Source organism: Pteropus medius, unplaced genomic scaffold (genome assembly GCF_902729225.1).
Source record: "Pteropus medius unplaced genomic scaffold, Ma_sr-lr_union100, whole genome shotgun sequence".
NCBI lineage: Eukaryota > Metazoa > Chordata > Mammalia > Chiroptera > Pteropodidae > Pteropus > Pteropus medius.
The window spans coordinates 6,234,009-6,236,554 of NW_024342469.1; the positions used below are offsets into that span (position 1 = coordinate 6,234,009).

The 2,546-nt window shown below is 41.8% G+C and overlaps 1 protein-coding gene across 1 annotated transcript in view; it reads right to left on the reverse strand.

Annotated features, from left to right (window-relative positions):
- XPNPEP3 (X-prolyl aminopeptidase 3) overlaps positions 1–2,373 on the reverse strand; it is a 47,177-nt gene extending 44,804 nt beyond the window's left edge. The window contains exon 1 of the mRNA XM_039863369.1: positions 2,194–2,373. Within this exon, the coding sequence (XP_039719303.1) occupies positions 2,194–2,257 (64 nt within the window). The 5' untranslated portion in view covers positions 2,258–2,373. The remainder of the gene's footprint in view (positions 1–2,193) is intronic.
- Between the last annotated feature and the right edge of the window lie 173 nt (positions 2,374–2,546).

Here is a 2,546-nt window from a genome sequence, read left to right on the forward strand (position 1 = left end):
CCAGTCTGTTTGATGAAAGCGTTCTTTCAGGTCTCAAAATCAAACATCTCTTAATCTTTTAAAAGCATTCCCGTACTTCCGCTTTGCCCCTCTCTGCTCCCAGAAAATACCTATCCTTCTTTCCTTTCCTCCACCTCTCTCTAAATTTAGTATATTACAATTACTTGCTTTTTTGATCTGTGTCCTGTGATAGAAATTTTTTGTGCTTAGTGCTCATATGTGGTGCTCAATTAATGTTTGTTGAATGAATTAACTGCAAACAGGCTTTTAAAAATTATTCTGTGCTTATTCTTTAATATTTTCAATATTTCCTTTCCCCATCTCGGTCTTATGGTTATCTTAAATGATGTAGTCTTTTAAAATACAACTAACTTATGCATCATCGGTGCTTTATTTTGCTTTTTTCTCAGATGACTAGTTGGTGTTAATATCTGCATATTCCAACTAATGAAATTACACTCTTAACTAGGTTAACCTTTAGCTAGTCAATACAATACATTTTCACTTTAGGAATGCACGACTTGCACAGATGTGAGTTTCCTATAGTACTCCATACTCTGGACCCAAAGCCTTTCTAAAAAAGGGCAACCAAGAGCATCAGAGACAATAAGTTCCATTTCTGAGCACCTCAAGTCAGTGGAATTTTCAATTTCTAAAATTTAGTAAAATTCCAGAATAATACAAGATTTACAACCCATTACTGCTTTTCCTGAGCCCCCAAGTCACTTTAGTCAAGACTCTATTACTATTCTTTGCTATAATGTCATTTATCTGTTGTCTATCACTCTGACCAGACTGTGAGCAACTCCAGGAAAGTGGAGATTCATCCACAATGACCAGTAACTCAAAGGTAACTGAATGATTCTTTCTGGCTCAATAAAAGTTCCAAAAGGACTCTAAGCCAGAATGAGATCTACTGATATAACAGAAAAAAAACTAGATGGCAATCATACAACTAAAGTTCCTGACTTACTATTTTTGATCCTATGTTAGTTCCAGTTCTCCATCAGTAAAATTAGGATATCTGCCCTACCTTATCGGACTTGCAAAGATCCAAGGGGAACATTCATTCATTCAAAAAGCCAATATAAGAGGTGGTTAAATTTACTTATTCCATTGAGACAAAGTGAAGCATAATTATGAATATATTTTTCAAATATCTTGATGTGTATAATACAGTGTGTAATACAGTATCTAGTCCTAAACCTTGATTAATCAGATTTTACACAAAGCCTCAACAAATCCAAAAAAAGTCACAAGTAACAGATGGCTCCAGCTCTAAATCATAGGTCGCATCCTCTGTGATTACCATTAATGCACATCTGTTCACCTATTGCCATGGAGAGGGACAGTTTTCTGCAGCTTAACTATTAGAACCAAAGAGCAAGGTCTGTGCACTAGATAAAGATTATTCTTTTTTAAAGTACAGTAAGTCTTGATTTAATTACCATTTCATTTTCAGGAAATTCAAGTATATTAACACAAGAAACATATGCCGATACATAGCTTTGAAGTCAAATACCATATGTTCTGGTTCACACATCCGCCCAAAAAACTGAAATGTGATCCAATGGCAAATCCACCTGCAAGGCAGATTATTCAGCTTTTATTGATCAAGCTTTACGTTCTCAGATTAATCGCTAACGAGATAGTACACTCTGAATAAAGGGGCCCCCTTATTCAGGGACTCCTTCATCTTGTCTTTACAAACAGGGCTTTCAAACATAAAAAGTCTCAGGAGTATTTCTAAACATTACCTCTCCTGAGAGGAATAGCTCAAAGGATGTTACTAAATATTATTGTTCAATCTGAACCCAGTTCTCAAATCAACTCTTTGAAAACACAAAAACAGAATTTTAGGTTAACCTAATAGAAACAAGAGCTACTTGATGCGAGACACTTTGTCACCTAAGCAACTTCTATGAGGCCGAGTAAGTTTGAAGATAGTTCCCTCTTTGCAATCATTTCAGCTTCCCAGAATACCTGACAGGTAAAGAGAACACAGGGCCCACCCTCTTCTAGGAGCGGCAGGTAAAGAAGAAGTCCGAGGAGCGCATAGAGGGTTTGGAGACCCTAGCAGAAGGGTCCGCCGAACCAGCGACCGCCTGAGACCAGCTTGGATCCCTCTGCGGAGCCTGAGGCTTCTCAGAGAGCAAGCCCCCGGGAGGGGACACAATGGGAGGTGAGTCTAACCTGAGAGGCTGCGGGCGCTTGCTACCGCGGGAACCAGCTTAGCTGTTGAGAGTAACCAAGGCATGATAGCCTCGCTCACGCGTCCGGAAGGGAAGGAGCAGAGCCGCGGGAGAAGCTGCGTCCCGCCACGCTGCGTCGCCAGGAAACCGGGCCAGGCGGCCCGCCCCTTCCGGCCGGCGCCAGTCTCGGGCTTTCCTCCCACGGCGGCGCAAAATGCTGACGTCACGCAAGAGCGGTGACCACCGCTCCGGCCGGTCCGCCCTCTCGGCGTCCTGACGTCGTGCTCCCCTCAATGCTCACACTCACTGGGTGTCCAATTGTAAGTGACTCCCTGAAGGGGCTGGTACCTATCG